At 41.9% G+C, this 21,156-nt stretch overlaps 1 protein-coding gene across 10 annotated transcripts in view; it reads right to left on the bottom strand.

Annotated features, from left to right (window-relative positions):
- Positions 1-21,156, bottom strand: part of NEO1 (neogenin 1) — a 209,164-nt gene that overhangs the window by 42,813 nt on the left and 145,195 nt on the right. For 6 of the 10 annotated variants that reach the window (XM_074328254.1, XM_074328250.1, XM_074328257.1 and 3 more), the window contains exons 8-13: positions 17,307-17,526; positions 10,252-10,406; positions 6,254-6,402; positions 5,239-5,377; positions 2,287-2,336; positions 1,237-1,384 (exon numbers count right to left, since the gene is read on the bottom strand). In XM_074328254.1, coding sequence (XP_074184355.1) covers positions 1,237-1,384; positions 2,287-2,336; positions 5,239-5,377; positions 6,254-6,402; positions 10,252-10,406; positions 17,307-17,526 — 861 coding nt within the window. The remainder of the gene's footprint in view (positions 1-1,236; positions 1,385-2,286; positions 2,337-5,238; positions 5,378-6,253; positions 6,403-10,251; positions 10,407-17,306; positions 17,527-21,156) is intronic. The other 4 variants (XM_074328259.1, XM_074328253.1, XM_074328255.1 and 1 more) reach the window with 1 other exon arrangement.

Genomic DNA, 21,156 nt, shown 5'->3' with positions numbered 1-21,156 from the left:
AGGGGAGACTCATTACACTTTTTGACCCCAGATCTTGGTTCTGTCAAGAACCTTGCCCCTGAGGGCACAGGAAAGCGGATGATGTCAAGCTCCTCTGCTTCCTTCAATGTCTTCCCAAGAGAGGCGCAATAAAGGTTTAGAGTTCCCCAAGGGTGATGAAATTCATTCTCAGGGCTTATAGAATAATGACAGTATCTCCAACTCTCTTCTCCCAGCTCTGCTAGCAAACACCATCAGGGTTTCTTAGGGGCACCTGTTCCTTTGTAAGCACAGTCCCAACATCCAAAGAGCAAAAAGCACTTCATCTTCCTCCCACGGTTCTTCCTCCCGCAAAGTCCACTTGCCTTGCTAAGCCAACCCTGCCTCCCCTACTTGAGGAAGGAAGATGGGGATACTGTCATCTACAGGGGGACCCATACTAGACATGCATTAGCGTCCCCTCTCAGCAGGTCTGCCACTTGCTCTGCTGCACATAAAGGAAAAAGGCACAAGAGGAGCGATCCCTGACAGAATTTTCTAGAGCTTTATTGTGTCCATAGCAGCGAGAATGATTACTGCACTGCCATCGCTATTCACAAATGTCGTTTCAGGCCACATATACATGAATGGTGTCAGTGTTATAAAACCATTTTGCAGACTCTGCTACCAACTAGATTGAGCAGAGCCTTTGCTTGTATAGCTTTGTTTAATCCTCTTTTCAGATTACAAAAAAAGCAATATACAGAGACAGGGTGTCAAAAAAATGTATATACATTTAAAGAAAGGAAATTGTGTTAAAATTGTAATACTCAATATATACTGACAAAAAAGATTAATACAAGATACAAGTCACATTTGACTTCTCCAATTACAAGAGCTGCTCAAAGTGGTTACCAACAGCGTCCAAACACTTCTGATTATGGCGAATACTGCTTGAGCAACATTGACCAAAGTGTCCACTTGCACACATTTTTTTGGCACCTCCAGTACATATTCAAAAAAGACAACATGGAGAATACAGAAAAAACATAAGTAAGGAAATAAAACTTAATCACAATCTTACCACTCAGAGATGACAGAACTTGTAACGGTGTTTCCATTAATTTTTATCAAGTTGGGAGTAGACTGAACCACTACAAGTTCTTTTGAACCATTTTTATTTTGTTTGTATAAGTCAGAGCAGTCATTAGACGAGCGTGACTCATGTCTGAGAGAGACACCACCTCCTGGCTTTTGCCTACGTGCACAGCAGTTTACCTTCAATCAGCTGAGACAGCTGTGTCCCAGTTACCAAGGTCTCAGTGACATCGCTCTTTCGGGAGGCCTTTCGGTAGCGAATCTTGTAGCCAGTAATCTGCCCATTTTGTGTGGCTGGAGGAGGTGGCTGCCAGTGAATCAGAATACTCTGGGAAAGACAAGTTCATGGGAAAAGACAAGTATGTCAAATGCTTGCTCCTGTTTTAGGTATTATTTCCCTGAATTCACTGTGCAAAGAAAAGGAACGTGGAGGCAGCAGGGTGCTCAGAGTTTTACTAAGTTATTTAATAATCACTCAAAAATACTTTTCAATTTTGAAACCCCCGATGATCCAACTGGGAGACTGTATTTGCGGGCAGTGGACTCTGGGCCCTTGATCTCCTGGGGTCTTGCTAGTATGAAGACACTGGGCAAAAGTCTCAAAGAAGTTTGCAGAAGAAAACATAAAGTCGGAGGCACATGGATTAGGAAGTAAACTATTGTTAGGTGTAAGGTTCTCTTCCCATTTCTACTGTGGAAGAGATGAAATTGGACAACTTCTGTCTGATACCCCTCAGAAAGAGGTTGGCTGTTTCTTACAGGAGGAGTCCAACAGTGCTCTTGGAAGGACTGGACCTCCCAACTCTCTGTGTCGTCCGGGGGGCTCTGGGCCCTCAAGGGGCATCCATGCCTTAGTGTGCAGTGACCGGGGCTGGGACCATCTGACAGATGCACTGGGCGCGTCTCCCAGGGCTGAGGGGCTGTGGCATCTCAAACAACTTACTTCTTTGTTCGGTTTGGACTGGTAAGATCTACAATGTAATGATTTACATAACAGTGGCAATATCTGTGCAGAAAGGCTAACGTAATTTCGGCATCAGAGACAGGCAGTAAAGTGAAACAATAAACGGGAGTCGGTTTCTAAGCCCAGCTTCACTGGCAAGCGTACCATCTAGGTAACCTTATTTCTCTGCTTGATTAAGACTATTTCGATACAGATCTCCCTCTGTGAGCCCTTCTGAGGCTTAATAATACATCAGAAAAATGAACATCAGCAACATGAAGTCTCACCTTTGAATTTCTTACTTCTAAGGACAGATTCTGAGGAGCAGCACTGGGAGCTGGACAGGCAGAAAAAAGAGAAAAAAAGTTTTTTCAGTCACCCACACATCACCCCTCACGTGACTGTTCTTGACCCGACCTCAGTCAAACGCACATCTCAAACACTGACTGCCAACCTGGGGGTCTAAACGCAAATGCCAGGGCCCCCATGTTGGCAGCAGTGTGTGGGTAAGATGAGGCCATGTTTGATTCGTTTAAAAAACTGGGATAGCTTCATATATGTGCACCAAAGTCAGGCTGTCCCTTTGGGAAGTCGGATACTTGTTTCCAGGATGTGACAGTGACTTCTACTTTTCTGGACCCCAGATGCATTCTGAACTTTCAACGTATTCTTTTAATTATTGTTGGTGATAGTATATCTTTATTTTGGGGGAAAAGCCCCAAATTTCCTGGAAACAAGTCTAATAAATATGGCAAGTGAAGGAAGTGGGTAGTGTCACTGAGTCTGAAATGTGACGTGCAGCAGTGAGCCTGCTTTCTCGAGGAGTTCCGGAATGGGTTTTGAAGGCACTTCCCAGGTAAAGCGCGATATTTAAGCAATGACAGCTTCAGTAACGTGACCACCTGGCTTCCAAGGCAGCTCTATAGCAGGAAACACTCAATTAGATGTGAGAAGTTTGAGACTGTTGCTTAAACAAACATCTGCGCAGCTTTAGTTCCTCACATATTAAAACAGAAGAGGGGGTACAAGTCCAAGTTCATGGTGCACACACCCTCCAGAACCCCATTCATAGTAACTACAGCAAGCAAAGAGAATTTAGGGAATCCGATTAGTCTCCTCCCCCCTCACAAAACGCTGACTTCAACTATTCTCCCCTCATCCGTCCCAGGGAAACATCTTTCTCCCTTTCTCCATCTGGTGACCAGGTACATAACCAAGTGCCTACTGCGCCTTAGGCTTGGAGCACAGAGACTATTTTTTTGCTCAGTGCGGTAACTTTACAAAGTGCCTCAGGCCTCAACCCAGACAGACCGTCAGGCCAGGCGGGTCTGGAGTAGGACGGAGGCACCTGTGCTTTGAAAGAGCTGGGTCCCATCCTGTCCCTGCAGGACCTCTGCCCTGGCTGCACAGGCCGCCGGCAGAGTTGCTGCTGTCTTCTTCTTCTTCATCTTCATCACAGCTGAGACTGGCTGCTGCGCCTACAGCAGGGACTTAATCCTTACAACAATCCCACCCGGGAGTTCCCATTACTGCCCCATTTTGCAGATGAGGTTTACATCTCTACCCCGCGGTACTGGTAGTATTTGCATAGGAACCAGGATCTGTCTTACTCCCAAGTGCTGCTGTCAGCCACACGCGCAGACACGTGCGGTTCCTTGGCAGGCACTAAAGTAGGCATGCCAACCCACTGAGTGCAGTTAAAATGGACTTGTGTGCAGGTTTCAAAGCTTTCATTAAACATTCCCACCTCAGCTTTCCTCAAAAGTCTTGACCAACTGGTTTGTGCAGTTGGCTAACCAAACTCTAGTTTGCAATTATCTTCCTCAACACTTTATCCTGAAAAATGTCAAGCACACAGAAAAGAGTGGCAAGAAAAATACAATGAATGCCGTATGTTCTTTTCCTGAGTTCACCCACTGTTAACGCTCTGCCAGTCTGCTTATTTCTCTCCCTGTATGCGCACACACAGGTTCTCTCCCGACACACTGCGTCCGAGTCATTGGAGAGACAGCTGCAGTCATCACCGCGCTCTGAACGACTGCAGTATATGCTGCCTAAGAGCAGGCCTCCTCCAACAAAACTAAATCACAATGAGCGCATTCAGAAAATGGAATCTCAACGCAAAAATGTTACCTAATATACCTAATATCTTATATGTAATCCTGCCTACACTATACCTCTCTAATATTAAGTAAATGTATCAATAGTGCCTTTTATTACTTTTTTACTCCCAGATCCAGTCAAAGATCATACCTGTTTTATTTCTTTAATCTAGATTCTAGAATGAGTCCCTAACCTTTTTTTTTCTTTCACGAGACTAATATTTTTTAAGAATTCAGGCCAGTTTATTTCTTTGCAGAATTTCCCTCAATTTGGGTATGTCTTACTGTTTCATCATGATCAGATTCAAGTTAAACATCTTAACGGGGATACGACATAAGTGAAACAGGCACTGTCTTTCTGAATGCACCACATTGGGACACTCACGATGTCAGTCTGCTCCTTTGTTGCTGATGCTATGTTGGACCATTTGCTTAAAGGAGTCAAACTATAGCTTCTAAAGCATGCATGTTTATATATAAGGGATACAGATATACATATATATATATGCGCATTCTTTAGAAAACGACTTTTTTGTAACACATTGGATTCACCTGAGTTTCAGGAAACAATACACACACTTACTAAGTGCAATGAGGTCTTTTACTGTTCAATTCTAAAACTACATATTTTTAAAATGCTGGTCTTGACCTACTCAATCTCTTTGGAAGCTGCAGTTTGTAAAAATACTGTTCTAGGTAATGAGTATATGTTTTAACTTAGAAATTCAGTCACAGGTAAGAAAGGAAAGTGTCCCCAAACACAGGAATAAAAAAGGCCATTTGGCATGTAAATATGACGCTAAGCAGAGCGAGGCTAGCCTGCCCACAGCCCTGGAACAGTCTGTTATGAACAAGCAGTAGTATTACTTATACAGAAGCCCCTACTGAAAAGAAAAACACGGTACAGGCGCTACCATGTCCTCCTCTCTCTCATGGAATCTGTACAGCCGCCCAGTGAAGGCGGCATCATCCACATTTCGCATAAGGAAACACGCTCTCACATGGTCATTGGCTTGACAGTCACACTACGAGAAAGGGCAACTGGCATTGCAACAGAACCTTCCTGACATCAAAGCCCGTGATCCCACTGCCACCGGGGCCCCAGGCACAGGACTTTGTTGCAAAGCAAACACTCACCATCTGACAAGGTCTGAACAGCAACATCTTGTGTGGAGACCCCAGGACCATGTTTATTGTAGGCCACCACTCGGAAACTATACTCTGTGTATTTTTTCAACCCAGTAATGGTGTGAGAGTGACTTGAAACGTCAACATCCTAGAATAAAATAAAATAATTTATATATGCACAACTCATACCAAGAGAAATGCTACAAAGAATTAACTATACAAATTCTATATTTGACCCAATGCAGATTTTTTTATTATCTTTTTAAAATTAAATTTATTGGGGTGACAATGATGAGTAAAATTATTAATGTACAATTCCAGACCTATACTAGTGTATAATTCTATATTTCAGGTGTACAATTCTATGTCATCTATTTATCATGTTGTGTGCTCACCACCCAGGGTGAGTTCTCCTTCCATCACCATATATTTGACCCCCTTTTCCCCCTCCCTCTGGTAACCACTAAACTGTTAACTGTGTCTATGAGTTTTTGTTTCTTTACTTGTTTGTCTTGTTCCTTTGTTGCTTTCAGTTTTATATCCCACATATCAGTGAAGTCATATGGTTGGACAATGCAGATTTTTTTTAATCCCTTTTACAGAATGTTATTTAATAGTCAAAGCAGATTAATCATAAACACTGGCAATTTACTGAGAAATATTTGCTTGATGTTTAGTAACCCTTGCTGGTAAAAACTACAGAATAAATCTTGGCATAAAGAAATAGAATTATGTCAACTTTTCATTCCCTATACCTCTTTTTTTCTTCTCAGATTTCTAGACAAGCAAGTACTGAGTTTTGGAAATAATAGTTCAATTCTACTATTCCAATCAATGGATTGAAAAATGACTTCATGTAATAACTATGTATGACGTGAGATGGGTACTGGACGTACTGGGGTGATCGATCACTTCATAAGTTATATAAATGTCTAATCACTATGTGGTACACCTTTAACTAATATAATAATGCAGGCCAACTCTAACTGAAAAGTAAATTTTAAAAAATGGCTTCATCTTATACCTGTTCTTTATCAGTCCCTTTTTCCATGTAGTACAATTTATAATTCTGAATTTCCCCATTGCCAGACAACGGCGTTTCCCAGGTTACAGTGATGGAAGTAGGTGAAGCTGCATATGCTCGGATGTTCGGTGCTGGGCCAGGGAGCTGGACTAGAAAGAAAATTCCAAGACAGCAAGACATAAATGAAATTTACTGCACTCCTCAATAACCACTCAGCAATAATGTCATAATGGCCATGTTTTAAAAACAAAAAACTAAGGAAACAATTGATTTGACTGAAGTTGCTTCAGGATAACATATCATTAAACAAATTTCCCTTTTTATGACTTAAAACTAAAAATTATCTGTGAAGTATCTCAAATTCATTAAAAGAGAAAAACTGCACACTGCAGACTTCTTTTTGTGCTTTATGAACAATCCTAGTTTTGCAGTGGGACGGCGGCATATACGAAGCCACCATCACAAAACGACAGGCTTCTCTTACCAGGCAGTAGGACACAGTGACGGCCCACAAAGAACTCCCAGTCTAGAGGGGAGTCAGGTACATAAATGGTTACAAACTATGTCAGAAGTGCTAACAGTCAGGCAATGATTGTAACAACAACAGAAAGAAGAGAGCACACAATTCTGCTTTGGGAGGGGGTGGGCAGGAAAGGGAAAGATTGGTGAAGACCTCTGGGAGTAAGAAAAAGGAATCGTTTTCTCAGATACCAAGGGGAAAGTTACTCCAGTCGAGGAGGAACAGTATGTGAGAAGACAAGGTTTTGTGGTTCAGGCTGAAACAGAGTGGATGTGGGAGAAAGAATGCTGAAAAGGAGGACAGCGGCCAGGTAATGGAGGACCTCAGTGCCCTGCTAGGGACTTTGGATTATGTCTTGTAGGTATTAGATATTTACTGAAAAATTATGAGCAGGAACATGACATGATATGATCAGGTATGTGTTTAGAAAGGACTTGTGAGCACATGCATGGAAGAAAAACAGTAAGGGAATAAGCCTAGATAATTAATAAATAGCTGCCATTTATTGCATGCTTACAATCCGTCCAGCATTGCATGCTTTACATATTAAAATGACATCAATATAATCTTTACACTAACCCAAATGAGATGGATACTGTTATCCCTGTTCATAGGTGAGGTTGGGAGGTTAAGAATCAGGGCTAAGTGATGGGAAGGGGGTGAGTAGTGAGTCAGGAGTGAGTCCTTTCTGATTCTAAAGCATGGACTCAAGACAGTAGGAGACTATCACAGCCCCCTCCACAGGATGCACGTGACTGGAAGGCTCATAACTGACGGACGGACGGACTGTCCAGCTCAAACTCCCATGAGGCTCTCACACCCTTTACTATATTCCTTCTGCCTGACTGAAAGGGAGGCCCCAGCTTACACACAAATCCTGGGGGGCTGCCTGTGCTTACACTCTGGACACTCTAGATTTGAAAACAGCTTCTCTGGATGGAGCTAGTGCTTCTGTAACACACATCCATTAGATTTAAGGAAAGGGAAAAAAAATAACAAAATGTAAAAAACAAACTTGCTTTCTTAAATAACAGCACCACAGCTTAAGATCAGTTTTGCTACCAAAGTAGAGAAACCCGAATATGGTTATTCTGACAGTTGTTTACCTTTTTTAGTCATGAATCACGTTATTCACTTAATGTTAAGAGCATATTTTGTGCAGCCTGACAGTGGAATTTGTCAAACTTCGGCTGACATGGAAAACTTTCCTCTAACTTATTAAAGAGGAAGGAAAACAAAACAGCTCCCAAACTCCCTTAAAATCACATTCTATACATTCATCTGCTAAACATAAATAAACATGATCCTAAAAAAGGCGCTAATACATTCTTTCAGTTTAGCTGTAGAGTGGAATAAATGGAAACATTTTAAAGCTGGTTTGTGAAGCTAAATACATAAGATATTTTCCAAGGGCTGACTTGACCACATAGGCCTCCCCACACCGGGCCGAACGCCTCCAGATGAATGCAAATCGCTCTCCCCCACATCCTTCTCTTTTGACAAAACATGTTCGAGTCGCTCTCCATCCCTAACATGCCCTCACCAGAATCTGTTGCCCATTCCATCTATATTCTTATAGAGAATCAAACTCCTTGAACAAATTGCTGTGCCACCGACTTTCCTTGTGGTGACGGCACATCGCTCTATCGTCTATTTACGTGCACGTCACTGGTACCAGACTTGTGCACAGAAGTCTGAACTTGCCTTCACCCCTAGACCGCCTAGCACATGACTGGCACTGGGCAGGCTCAATAAACCTTCCTTCCCTTACTTCTTTCCCTCATCTCCAAACTGACCGTCACCCTTCTCAACAGTTTTACTCATAAGTTCTCAAATGAGAATGAAAGCCACAGGCTCTCTCCCAAGGAAAATGCGGCTATGGACAGACCCACACATACTTTCATGTATCTTCAGGAGGTTCACAGCCCTGCATGAGACTCGCACACAGAGTCAAACCCAGTGGTCCTTTCCTTCACTTTGTGCCTCACCTGCACGTGTAGTTCAGTCCTATGGGGGAGCTGGGTCATGCATGAGTTTCCTTCCCCGGGAATGCCTGCTCTAAGTCAAAGACTTCAAGGAGAACTCGGGTCTCATCTTTTCCTAGGAACCTGCCTTGATATGCCTGACTTTTACAGTGATTGTTCCTTGGTTTGTATCCCAGTATCTCTCATGAATGACACCTATACATGGAAGTTAATGGAAGAAAATTGAGCTTGAAATCTAACAGACTGTTCCTGCTCTTATCTGAACACAACTGTGAAATTCAACATCCTTTCCGTGTGATGAGAACACATTCTTTCCTAAAATCAACCTCCTGATTCTCTGGTGGCCCTCCTGTTCTTGCCTGGGTTTGGTTCCTGACCTTTAAGTGCTATCACTGAAATGCTCAATGGCCCCCATCCTGACTGCTCGTTCTTTAAGAGGAGAACTCCTACCTTGTGCTTGCCCACCTCTCTGATACCTTGTGTAGCACAGGGCTACCCACTGAATGGTCCACGACTGACTGTTTTGCTACAGCATTAGAAAGTGAAATTCCATAGCTCCTGAACTTTACTTATTCCATACATCAGACCAGTGAAGTCTCTGAATTATTTCCATAGTTTCCCGGGCAAATTTATGAAATCTGTTTAGTTCCATGGTCAGTAGCTTCCACAAATGTATCATACATGCTATACTGCTAAAGTAACGTTTTTGTTACTGGAAGTCTGTTAACATGAAAAACCACTGCAGTTAATAGCAAAAGAAAACTGGAGAAGGCTACGAGGAAAAACAGTGTCTTGTATTAAAACAAAGTGAGAGTGTAGAAGAAAGCCTCGTGGGAAAAGCATTAGTTATGATTCGATGGCTTCTTATAATTTTAGGCCTATAGTTTACAACCATAATTTAAGACATTATTAGATAAATCAACCTGACACTCATTTCAGTTGCAGAAAATCTTGGGCAATGTAACTGGAAGTAACACTATTTAGAACAAAATACCACAGGTCCAAAGAAAAGCATTAAAGAAATTCTGAAGAGCATGGTGTGTATAAAGATCACAAACAGTGAACACCTGCTGCATGTGTCAGGCACTGCATTAGACACTGTGGGAAATACAAGGATGACAAAGACTCTTGTCTTTGCCATAAAATAAATGAGACACAGTCATCATCACAAGTCAAGGAAGGAAGTGGTAATGCATCTTAGAACTGTAGAGATACAATGTTAGCTAGCATCAGAGGAAAGATTCTAGAAGGCACCTGTGTTAGGTCTTAAAGGATCAGTAAAATTTGAGAATATATCAGCAGAGTTACATTGTCTTACACTATTAGTCACGGTTTGATGTGAATTAATTTTATCTCTCCCAATTAATTCATTCTTAAAGGCGAAGAACTGCTATGTTTTGCTCTGCTGTGGTGTGCAAAGCTACACATCAGGTAGACTGCTAGGAAGGCCTACCCACAGGTGGGGTTGACAGGCAGGCGGGAGACTTACTTACCTTCGGGCTGTGTTTCTACGCGAAGCGCCGCTGAACTCTCTCCGGAGCCATGCTTATTCTGAGCCATAACTCTGAAGACATACACAGTCGCTGGCATTAGGTTCTGAATGGTCACCTGCATTTCTCCTGGGCGACTGGTATTCTCGACACGTTCCCTTTGGACAAAGAGGGATTTGGAAAGAGAGAATCGATTAAGAATATTTCTACAATGTGTAGTTTCATTTTCTTTGCAATGCCTACAGATGCCACACCACATCAGAATCTGAACAATTTAGGTCAAATTAACTCTCAAAAAAAAAAAAAAAAAAGAAAGAAACTTCTGGGGATGGAACAGTGCACAGTAGGATATGGAAAGTTGCAAAGAGCAATGTCATACATGCCTGATAACTTGCTGATGTTCTTGCTTAAATATTACTGATATCACTGGTCACAACCACAACTTCCTTGCAGAGAAGACACAGACCAGAGTCTTCTCAGTGCCATTTCAATGAGGCAATGCGTCTTCAATTTTGTAGGCTTTAGGAATTATTGAGTTTTAAGAGGCAATTCTCAGGGAAACAAACAGAAGGTAACTACAGGTATGACCCAATTTTCATAGAAAGTATCAAGGGATGCTGTGTATACAAAGGGTGCCAAAAAATGTATACACATTTTAAAAAAGGAAAAAACTGTATTAAAATTGTAATACAATGAATGACGCTAGCATTCACTTGATTGATGCCATGCCATCTTTTGAGCGAACATCATACTACCTACCTACACATTGCTACCGTAATTCATTCAACTTTGGAAAGTTGAATTGAATTACTGTAGATAACATCTCTTAAAATGTGTATACTTTTTTTGGCATCCCCAGTATTTTGGATAATAGACTCTCAATAAAAACAAAATTAGAGATTATCACTCTTAAAATTGAGAACAAAACATTAAAAATTTAAATGAATCCTTAAAAATCTGTAAAATAAGCTAATCATGATACTGGATTTTTATAATCTATTTTTTCTTTTTGAGGGGTGAAGTTCAGAATTTGCATTTATTTATTTTTTTAAGTTTATTGGGGTGACAATTGTTAGTAAAATTACATAGATTTCAGGTGTACAATTCTGTAAATCTATTTCTTAAAATGAATACTCTTTTTGAATGATTTTCAAACTGATTTGAAATGCCTGACTAATCTCATCACAAACAGTACAAATGAATTTAGCACTCTAAGGTAAGAGATGAAAATATAAAAGCAATTTTCTAGGTTCTTTAAAAAAGAGAGCTTTCAGGCTGTATCTTGGGGGACCCACACTTGGGTCCATAATTATGCTCAGTCTGCTGTACTTACTATAACAAAAGCTGTATTATATTACACAAGAATTTTCAACAAGCGATGTGAAGGAATTTTTTTGTTTTAGACAAAGAGCTAGTCTTTAAGAGTTGCCAATCCTGTGACAAAAGCTCTGTATCTGTCTTGAGTAATAAAAGGGTCCAAAACTATTCCGTGGAAGAAATTATTTAAAATTACCTAATCCACTGAATTAAAATTCTTACTTTAAAATATTGATAATTTTCCCTGAAATTACTGATGAAAATTTGCTGAGTTCTACATGACTACATGCCAATTCGTCTGATTGCATATTAGCATTTGCATTTCAGAGATTTAGGTGTTTTTTTAGTAGTTTTCTATAGTTCTCTAAACTACCTTCTTTTAATCAAAACAAACAGTACCCACATGGTATTTATAGAGGTGCTTTGTCGGCCACCAGGTCCACTGGAAAGACTACTCTGGTAACAGAAGGCATCACTCGGAGATACCTGAGAGACTCATGGGTATTATTTTCTCTTCAGCTAAACCTCTAATTCACAAGGTGTAGAAGGAGGATGTCAAATGGTTTCTCACATGTGAGGTTTCTGACACTTGGTTTGATCAAAATGACTGCTGTCTAAAAGGAAGTAGGGCATTTTACATTTCACTAAACCAAAAGCTCCTGTTTTTGCTCGCTCTGCACACAGAAGTTTGAACACGTTCCCTCTGAGAAAAATGGGGGCCGCTATTTTACTTTAAAGTGAACGAGTGTCTCATTCATGTTCACATACGACAGAAGCACTTAGCAGAGACTCATACACGGAAACAGCGCCACCGATGTGGCTGAGTGAATGGAAACGTGCCTTCAGATACTCAAATCTGGTACAGTAACAATACCATGTGTATCTTTGTTCCTATGTGGAAGGGAACAAATAGGAGAAACAAGTGAAGGGAACTAAAAACCTAGGACAAATTTCAACACAAGCATTGTAATAAAAAAATCAGTAACAGTTATGAGTCCCTGAGACGCTACTCAGAACCTGAAAAGGCTCCAAATACTAGATGGCTCCAAGTATTTGGCTCTGACAGAACCCAGTGTCTGTCTAGGAAAAAACCTTCTGACTTCAGGACAAGATCCAGGGTGAGTTATAAAGGGTAATTCTCATAAATGTGTGAGGTTCCAATGGGACTTAGATTAAATGTGTTAGCTGAGAATCAAAAGAGAAAGAGAAAGGTACACTTTACACTAAGACAGTGATGGGTCCGACATTGGAAGCTGCACATGTCTAGTTCTGACGACACTACCAGCGTGCTGGGGGGGCCGGGGCAAGTCACTAGTTCTTTCTGGGCCTCAGCTTCTTCATGTATTAAATGAAAAATATGAGATCAGGGTGTCAAACTTTTTCTTTAAAGGGCCTGATAGTCAATATTTACAGGCCAAATGGAAAATATTATGTAGTTACTTATATAACCTATTACAATATAACCATTTGAAAATGTAAAAACGATTCTTAGCTCTTGGGCCATAAAAATAACAAGTCTGATTTGGCCCAAGGTCTACAGTTTACCAATTGCCAGACTAGACTAACAGCTGCGTAAGGCTCTGTCCATCTCTAAAACACGACTGATTTCTGGAATAACTTATTCTGTGTTCTCCATTTAGTAGCTAATATGAGAAAAGTACTGCTGTATGCATTAAAGGCATTGGGGAAAAAAAAAAAGCTAACATGTCATAACTGAAAAGGCAGAGCAAAGACCCTTTGGAATCCAGGAAACTCAGGAATCCAACAGAATTATAGCTCATGAACAGGGCACATAGTGCCACCTGGTGGTTGAATTTTTAAACGCAAGAAGTAGGAGAATTTATAAGGGGAGGTTCACATTGAATTCTTATTATAAGTCTGTGAAGAAAAGTTACTACCCTCGTTTTTTGATGAGAAAATTTAAGCTTATTTAAATAAATTTTCTTTATAAAATAAGTAACGAGGATCTAGTCTTTTTGCTCAAGTGTCCTTTCTACCCCTTCATCGCTTCTATTCAGAAATCATAAAGCAATGAAGTGACAAAAAATAGTACAGTCTCGAAAAATCTTCCTTTGAAGTCATCCGCAGATTTTCTGTCCCTCCAGGTCCCTGCTGCCATCTTCACCCAGGCTCCACCTGCCACACACCTAGATAACGTAACCACTTCCTGGTTTGTGCTATGACTCCACTGCTTCTTGTAACCCGGGTGCTGCTTGCAAAGACCTGCTAATGACTAGAGCTGTTTCAGAGAGTCGCAGCGCACACCTGCTCAGGAGTCTAAAATAATCCCTTCTTAACTGATAATGTCCACATTTTTGCAGGTAGTCCAACATTTGGCTCCAAACTTCCACTTTATTATAATCTCTCACGAATTCCTTCAAAAGCTCAGGGCCAGTTAGACTAGCTTTCTCAGTTTCCCATCCTTCAAACAGCAGCCACACAAATTAAATTGGGTCCTTCTTGCATCTTCTCTTCCTTTATGTACCCCCTGCCAATTTAACTGTTATATTTTCCTCAATTCCAATTTCATTTATTAATCAGCCCTGCTTATTTCAACCCATGATACATTAAGAACATTTTACTGGGATAGATTTTCATTAACAACAAAATTACATATAGTTAAAGAATGTGGAAGTCCAGTTTTTCTCCCGCCCTCAAAACTGTCCTACCCTGAGACCTAACTGTGGGAGGTACTGACTGGCGTCCTACCAGATCTCCCCACGCCAGGTTTCCTCAGCCTCAGCACTACTGAGATGTCAGGCAGGGTAACACCTGGTTGTAACACTGCAGGATGTGTATCAGCGTCTCTGGCGTCCTCACTAGACGCTAGTAAGCATCCCCTCCCATCTCACTTATGACAACCAGAAATGTCGCCAGATATTGCCGAGTGTCTCCTGGGAGGCAGGGAGGGGGCAAAACTGCCCCTGGTTAAGAATCACGGCATCTGGGCATTTGTATTTACATAATACATATCAAAATACACAGGTATAAGTCACTTAAAAAATTCCTGTACTGGACTGCATATGGATATACATGTATTATGTGCCCATTCCTCTACCAATAGACACGTACAGTTTCCTTTCTTCATCCTTACAAACTATGCTACAATAAACACCCTATACGAGTACCCTAAGCATATGTACACAAGTATATCTATACGACAGACACCCAGAAACCTAACTGTTGGACTGAAGGGTGTGTGTGTTAAGAAGATACAAAATCCTACCAAATCACCTTCGCCAAAGGGTACTGTACTTCATACTGTCACCATGGGCCTAGACTGGGTTTCTTCCCACCATTTAACTTGCATAACACTGGATATCATAAACATTTTCCAGCCTTACAGCTGAAAAACAGTAACTCAGTATTTTATGTTTCCAAGATTGTTAATGATAATGAGAACCTTTTTTTAATTTTAATCAGCTTTCTACTAACTTCTGTGAATCACCTACTCATACCATTTGCCTCTTGGGATCTCTGTCTTATAGAAGCTCTTTATATAGATTGGATATCAATAAATATTACAATTTTTTTCCTATCTTATAACTTGCTAGTTTGATTTTGTTTGTTTTATCACATGGAATTTTTATACTGTTACATAATAAAACTTTGTCTCCCCTGTTATGGCTTTTGGGTGTTCTTTCTTCCTTTAAAAAGCCTTTCATACTCAAATGATAAAAACAGTTTCTATATTTTCTTCTAATACATTTATAAATTTAAAAATATCTCTTAATCAATCTATAGTTTGTTGTTATACATGATACAAGACAGAGATGGAACTTTTATTCTTTCCACCAAATGGAGTCAATTGTTTCCACAATTTCTTGAAGAACTATTATTTCTCCACTGATTGAGATCAATTTATTTTCTTAAAAAATATTTATTTAGTGCTAATATATGCCAGGCTCTGTTCTAGGTGCTGGTGATACTCTATTAAACAAGACAGACACAATAAATATGTTAAAAGAGAAATTTTTGGTGTGTTAAATGTTCCAAAACAAAAGCCAAAAAACGAACAAAAAAAAGTGACAGCAGTGGTGTCCTGGTAAATGTTTAACAATACAGCTCTGGTTTGCAGTACTTGTCACTGTACTGCCACCATGCCCAATTTCAAGCCACCAAGTCAGGTCATGTGTTTACAAAGCTTCCTGACGATATAACCACTGGCTTGGGAACCAAAGTGGCCCCAGTACACCACAGTGTAGCAATGACTGAGAAGTAAGCTGGGTGAGTTCATGGAAGGCCTGGGGAGGTGCCATCTGAGGGGACAGCCACGGGCCAGCCAGGCAGTTACTATGAGGGAAGTGCCCTCCGGTAGGAGGACAGGGTGAGGCCCTCTAGTGGAAGAAGCTTGCTGTTCTGAAGAACTGCTCAATGCTTCCTCCTGGGAAAGCCTATGAAGTCTGCGATGGGATTCCAAAGTTGATTGGAGACATTTTAACACAAATGCTGTTTGGTAGTAATGTCTTCCCTTTTTGTGCACAGAACTGTTTCCTTATCTTTGTAATTCCCAAAACATCCAGTGCAGTGCTCAGGTAAACACCATCCAATGAGTGGCTCCATCTATCTGGCCCAATTATGTCACTCAGACTTCCTAAGAGTGTTAAATCAAGGGCTCATCCCTTGATTAAGGTTCTTTTACTTGCTGAACTTGCTAGTCTGGTATTAAAGACAATATACATCAAATGTCAGCACCCTGGCAGAAATACGAGCTTTATTTCATGTGGTGGGGCCCTAACCAGAGCAGGTATTTTAGCTTTCTTATTCTAGGGTGAAGTAACAGCATATGTTAGAAGCACAGTCAGCATGTGGCATGGTTCCTTGCAGAGTTTATAATCTGGTTGAGAAAACAACACAAACACACATAAAATAATAGAAGCGTAACAGCTTATGGCAGTATAAAATATGTGTTGTAATTAAGTGCCAATATGAGTGGTACAAACACACGTAAGAAAAATGCTGTCTGTGCTGAAAAAGGTAGAGAAAGCTTTATGAGGGCTTCATGGGGCTTAATCTGGGCTAAGAAGGATTAACTGAATGTAGCTTTAGCTGAGAAAGGGGAAAGGGAAAGTGAGTGAAGAGAACACACTACACAGTGATAGGAAGGAGACTGGTTTCCTCAGAAAGCAAGTTCCACTGGGAGGTAAGGACAAAAGGCTGGACAGAGAAAATGAAGCGAGACTGTAAAGAGCCTGGAGAGTCTGGATCACCTCCTAGAAGCAATGGAGAGGCAATGCAAGCTCTGGGAAGGGGTGGAGATGGAGAGGAGTTTCATGAAAATGCTGTTTTAAGAAATTAATCTCTAATAACTCTTGTGTGTCATCAAGGAAACCTCTGAAGTTGAGCAGCCCACATTCACCTCAGGCTGCAGGCAAATTTTCATGTCAGATTAATAAATTAAGTCCATCTTAATTTCTACAATCTGCATGTTCTAAATGAGCTGCATCTTACAGGCTGTGCTGACTGAATCTTAAGACAAAGGTTACATGTTCATGCTTCCACCTAAATAGCTCTCTGTACCCTCTCCCTAAGTCGTCCCGGAAAAGCAGGAAGGAATATAAGGACGTAGTCTGTTCAGGAATTTATTTCTAATGACCTGAAATTAGGAAAGAGGCGTCTTAGTGATCACATTTGCTGGACAGAAAACAGGTACAGATCCTGCATGACTAAGAGCCAGGGGAGCAGGACTGGGCTGGGCGGGCCGGGATGCAGCCAGCGGCCCCAGACACACAGGCACTTACCTGGCTGTGCCCTCCTTGGTGTAGAAGACAGAGTAGGTGAGGTTGTCTCCATGAGGATCTGAGGCAGGCGTCCGCCACGTCAGTTTGATGAAGCGGGTAGAGACCAGCGAGGCCACGACGTCCCGTGGAGCCGAAGGCAGAGGTCCCGTGGTGGCTGGTGCTAGATGGTCAGTAGTGGCACTGGTCAGTGAAGTGGGAGGTAATGTTGGGATGGCAACATCTTGTCATGTGCAAACATTGGGAAATATGAAGGGCAAACCACGACGGTTTTAAAAAAGAGAACAGAAAAACAAAAAACAAAAAAGAAATAAACAAAACCACGATGGGAAATAAAATAAAATGAATGAACATAAAAAAGGCCATTAAACTGAAGGCTAACATGCAGGCCAGGGTAACTACTGAACACTAATGGGCACTATTTCAACACACATCAGTGTTGAGCGAGCAAGCAGGCTTTCGGGTCCCTACAATGGTGGCGGGCAAGGGACAGGAGGGGGACAGTTGAGAATACAACATCTCACAGAAGGCCACAGCAGTGCCCAAGTAATTTTCTTTAACCCTGAAAAGTCGCATGCAACATCAGTCACACTTTACAAGTAAAATTCTCATATATGATAAAACCTCAGTTCATCAAAATATGGAGAAACGTGTAGCAGGCCCGAGCCTAGTTACCCCCATGCAGGCTGCGGGCAACTGCGAGCTCACTGCACAGCTGTGTCCTCACTGCACAGCTGTGTCCTCAGCCCCGAGACAGATCCGAGAGCCACAGCTTCCACTTCCGTCTAACAGCAAGCTCTGCTCTCTGTGTTGGCAAGACCCAGGTAAGTGTGACAGCCTTCCTCACGCTGCTAACTTATGCTTCATTTGCTATCTATCAAGTCATTTAAGTATGACAGTATGAAATCATAAAACAGAACGTGCAAAGACACAGCAATACAACACCCAGGTAGCCTGTCTGCCTGTCACACTTCTCACTGCAGCGTGCAGACCCCAGCACCCGCTCGTCCAACGCTGCGTGTATACTTGTAGTCGTGCGTGACTTTACTACCTCCTAAGGCAGTCCCTTGGACACTTCCGATTTTAGAAATTTATTCTTTTTTTTTATTAGTTTCAGGTGTACAAAACAATGTAATAGACATTTACCCCCCTCACAAAGTGATCACCGCCCCCCAATCTACTGCCCCTCTGGTATCATATATAACTGTTACAATGCCACTGACTCTATTCCCTATGCTGTACTCCACATCCTGTGACTGTATGTATATTAAATTATACTTGAAGTTTATTCTTAATATTAAATCTAAAAGCTCCTTCACCTTGGGGCCAGAAAGTATAAATTCAATCTCACAATTTTTAACCTAAAGGATTTGCTAGAATTGTGTCTTAACCTTAATGGGGACACTCATAGAATAGAAGCAGAGGAAAACATGGAAATTCTCCACCGAGGTTTCAATGAAATGGTAGGGCAACACTTCCTGGAAATGTCTGTGGCTGTGAGAGGCTCTAGAGAGCGGCAGTCTGATACGCCAGAGAGAATAAATTCTCCAAGGGGAAGGCGGAGGAGACCGACCTAGTCTCTAGCGAGGTGGGGAAGGGGAGAAGTGGCCCAGTGGCTTCTATGTGCTGCACACATGCTCTAGGGCGCTCTGCTCTGTACTGGGCTCCGTCAGTGCTTACAGCTCTAGAAACAGGTACTAAGTATCACTGTAGCTCTAGCTTACATGCGGAGATCGACACTCAAAAGGGCTACCCAGCTCATCCTAGGGCGCACGCAGTAAGCGGCAGAGTGGTAAAAGCAACCCTGGGGTTAGTTTCACAGGCCTCTGGATTCAGCCAATGGGAGTTCTGGTCCTGGTCGTGCCACTTACTATTTGCGTCACCATGGGCAAATCCGTTGTTCTTTCTCACTTGCTTTTTTTCCTCTCCTTCTGAGAAGGTGCTTTTAAGAGTGTGGAGTGCTGTCACAATGTAAGACTACGTAAGTGCTGTCACAATGTAAGACTACGTAAGTGCTGTCACAATGTCATCGTTCAGCTCCACATCCACCTTCACCGACACAAGTGCCAATGTTGTTAGGAAGGGAAGTCTGAGTGGCCACTGAGGCCTCGTTCTGATCCTTTAGGCTTGAACAGATGTGCCGCCTCAGAGAAATAAATACCTCTCACTCACAGCTTTCAGAGTTCTTTTTCTTATACCGTGTCCGTTTATTCACACAACCACCCCACGAGGCAGGGTGGAAATGACAGGATTAGATGTTGCATGAAGGTTAAAAAGGAGCCCAGAACTCCCCGCATTTCAGGTTTGGGAGAGAGGGTGGATGGTGGTGTCATTTACAGAGAAAGAGACACCAAATTGAGGGAAAGGTGGTGAATTTGGTGTTGAACACACTGTGTCTAAAGTAACAATCCAATATCCATCCATAAGAGAAATGTATAAGAAGCAATGGAAATGTGGACCTCTGATTTCTGTAAAATCAAGTCACTTAAACCCTTAGAGAGAAATGGTTCAGAGCGGCCTGAACAGCCTCGCTCCGCTGCCTCATTTCTGGGCCTGTCCAGAAACACACTAAGCTGCTTCCATGTCTGACCCAACTCACCAAGCTAATTTTTCCCAGCTATCCGCTGGCCAGAGAGGAGAGCGAGTCTGTGATGAGACGCGGTAGAGAACACCAGAGAAAGCCCAGGATTTCGCGTACAAAGACCTTATGTTCAAAACTTGACTCTGCCACTTCCGAATAATGTGAAGCTGGGCCAGTCACTTAGCCTCCCTGATCTCAGTTTCCTTTTCTATTAGACTGGTTCAGATAACACTCCCTACCCATGTCCCGGGCTGATGTAAACCAGATGAATATCAATGAGAGAAATGCACGTGGAAGTACTAGGTAGTTATCACTACCATTAGTTAAATGGGTGACAAACACAAGAACGTTCAGTATAAAGGCACCTAGGAAGGGAATGGAAGCGGGGAGGACTAGGTGATGGAAGGGTGTAATGGGCGGTAACTGAAAGAATCACTCAGGAAAATCCATTTAGCCTACTGAGCTTCCACAGCACACGTCCGGAATTCTGTAACAGCACCGAGCAATTCCAACTTTGTCATGTTCGCATTGTATCACTTACACTAACCTCTAAGCCCTTGGAGGATAAAATCTGTGTTGCTTTATCTGGGAATCACTCACCAGGTCTCGGTATATTTTACATAATCAATAAATGTACATTTATTGAATTAATCAGGAAAAGAAAATTGGAGAATGTTAGTGCAATGGAGACCAAAGTTTCTAGAATCTCATTACACTAGGCAATACTTTAATCTTTTTAGCTGATACAAAGTATATACAAATAGCATTTATATAATGTTATAGAAACATTTGCTTTGCAAATGTATCATAACAGTTCTCTTTGGAATGAAAGTATAACTAATGCTGGATGATTGTAACTGGTTCCTGGTTAGCCACGGGGAACCTCCATGTCCACTGCAGTGCTCATGTTCTGGCCCCACTGTCCCCACATTGGAGCTACAGCTGCTCTTCCATGTGCCGGCTGAACAGGTAAAGGAAAGAGTCACATGTGACCAAGATAATCAAACAGGCCGTTAGGTTACACCAGGATCAATGGCGCGATGAAGGATGGAAGGGACTTCGTACTTCCAGTGTGACAGTTTGAGGAAGTCAACAAATCCTCTCCCCTTTGGGGGTAATTTTTGGCAGCTTTAAAGCTGGGTAGAGAGCTGTCAAAAACCTGGAACTGTCCAAAGGCATACAACCAATTGAGAGGCATTTATTCCCCAAAACTTTCCTACTCAGGGAACAACAGCAAGTCTGTGGCATTACTGCCTGGGCTGCTCCCAGCAC

Source organism: Rhinolophus sinicus, linkage group LG03 (assembly GCF_036562045.2).
Source record: "Rhinolophus sinicus isolate RSC01 linkage group LG03, ASM3656204v1, whole genome shotgun sequence".
Classification (NCBI taxonomy): domain Eukaryota; kingdom Metazoa; phylum Chordata; class Mammalia; order Chiroptera; family Rhinolophidae; genus Rhinolophus; species Rhinolophus sinicus.
The sequence above is the reverse complement of the archived record's forward strand: the minus strand, read 5'-3'. Positions and strand labels throughout refer to the sequence as shown.